The 821-nt window shown below is 63.2% G+C and overlaps 1 protein-coding gene across 1 annotated transcript in view; it reads left to right on the top strand.

Annotated features, from left to right (window-relative positions):
* LOC113942151 (pre-mRNA-splicing factor SYF1-like) overlaps positions 1-726 on the top strand; it is a gene marked incomplete at both ends in the record, with an annotated part of 2,230 nt that extends 1,504 nt beyond the window's left edge. Inside the window, one exon of the mRNA XM_027633292.1 lies at positions 668-726. Coding sequence (XP_027489093.1) covers positions 668-726 — 59 coding nt within the window. The remainder of the gene's footprint in view (positions 1-667) is intronic.
* Positions 727-821: the final 95 nt, after the last annotated feature.

Consider the following 821-nt stretch of genomic DNA (forward strand, 5'->3'; position numbering starts at 1 on the left):
CTGGGGACAGGGACACAGCTGGGGACACAGCTGGGGACACAAACACCCCCTACCCGAGACCGCTGTCAGGGTCTTCAGGAGATTCCTTGAGGTGAGACACACCTGGGGACAGGGACACAGCTGGGGGCACATCTGGGGACACACCTGGGGACAGGGACACACCTGGGGACACACCTGGGGACACACCTGGGGACAGGGACACACCTGGGGACACAGCTGGAGACACACACCTAGGGACAGAGACACACCTGGAGACAAGGACACACCTGGAGACAGGGACACACCTGAGGAGACACACCTGGAGATGGGGATGCGTCTGGGGACAGGGACACCTGGGGACGTAGCTGGGAACGGGGACAGACGCACACCTGGGGGCACACTTGGAGACAGGGACACAACTGGGGACACCTGGGGACAGGGACACACCTGGGGACAGGGACACACCTGGAACCAGCTCAAGACAGGGACACTCACCTGGCAGCGTCACCTTGGTGTGGTGACACACCTGGACAGGGGTGGCAGTGCAGGAACAGGCAGGTGACACTGAGGGGGCCCAGGTGACACTGGGGGGGTTCAGGTGACACTGAGGTGACACTGGGGGGGTTCAGGTGACCCTGAGGTGACCCTGAGGTGACCCTGAGGTGACATTGGTGTCCCCTGTCCCCAGCTGTGCCCCGAGGAGGCAGAGCAGTACGTGTCCTACCTGCGCTCCGTGGGGGGGTTCAGGTGACACTGAGGTGACACTGGGGGGGTTCAGGTGACCCTGAGGTGACCCTGAGGTGACCCTGAGGTGACATTGGTGTCCCCTGTCCCCAGCTGTG

The sequence above is a fragment of the Corapipo altera genome, unplaced genomic scaffold (genome assembly GCF_003945725.1).
Source record: "Corapipo altera isolate COAL_440 unplaced genomic scaffold, ASM394572v1 52089, whole genome shotgun sequence".
In the NCBI taxonomy this organism is placed as follows: domain Eukaryota; kingdom Metazoa; phylum Chordata; class Aves; order Passeriformes; family Pipridae; genus Corapipo; species Corapipo altera.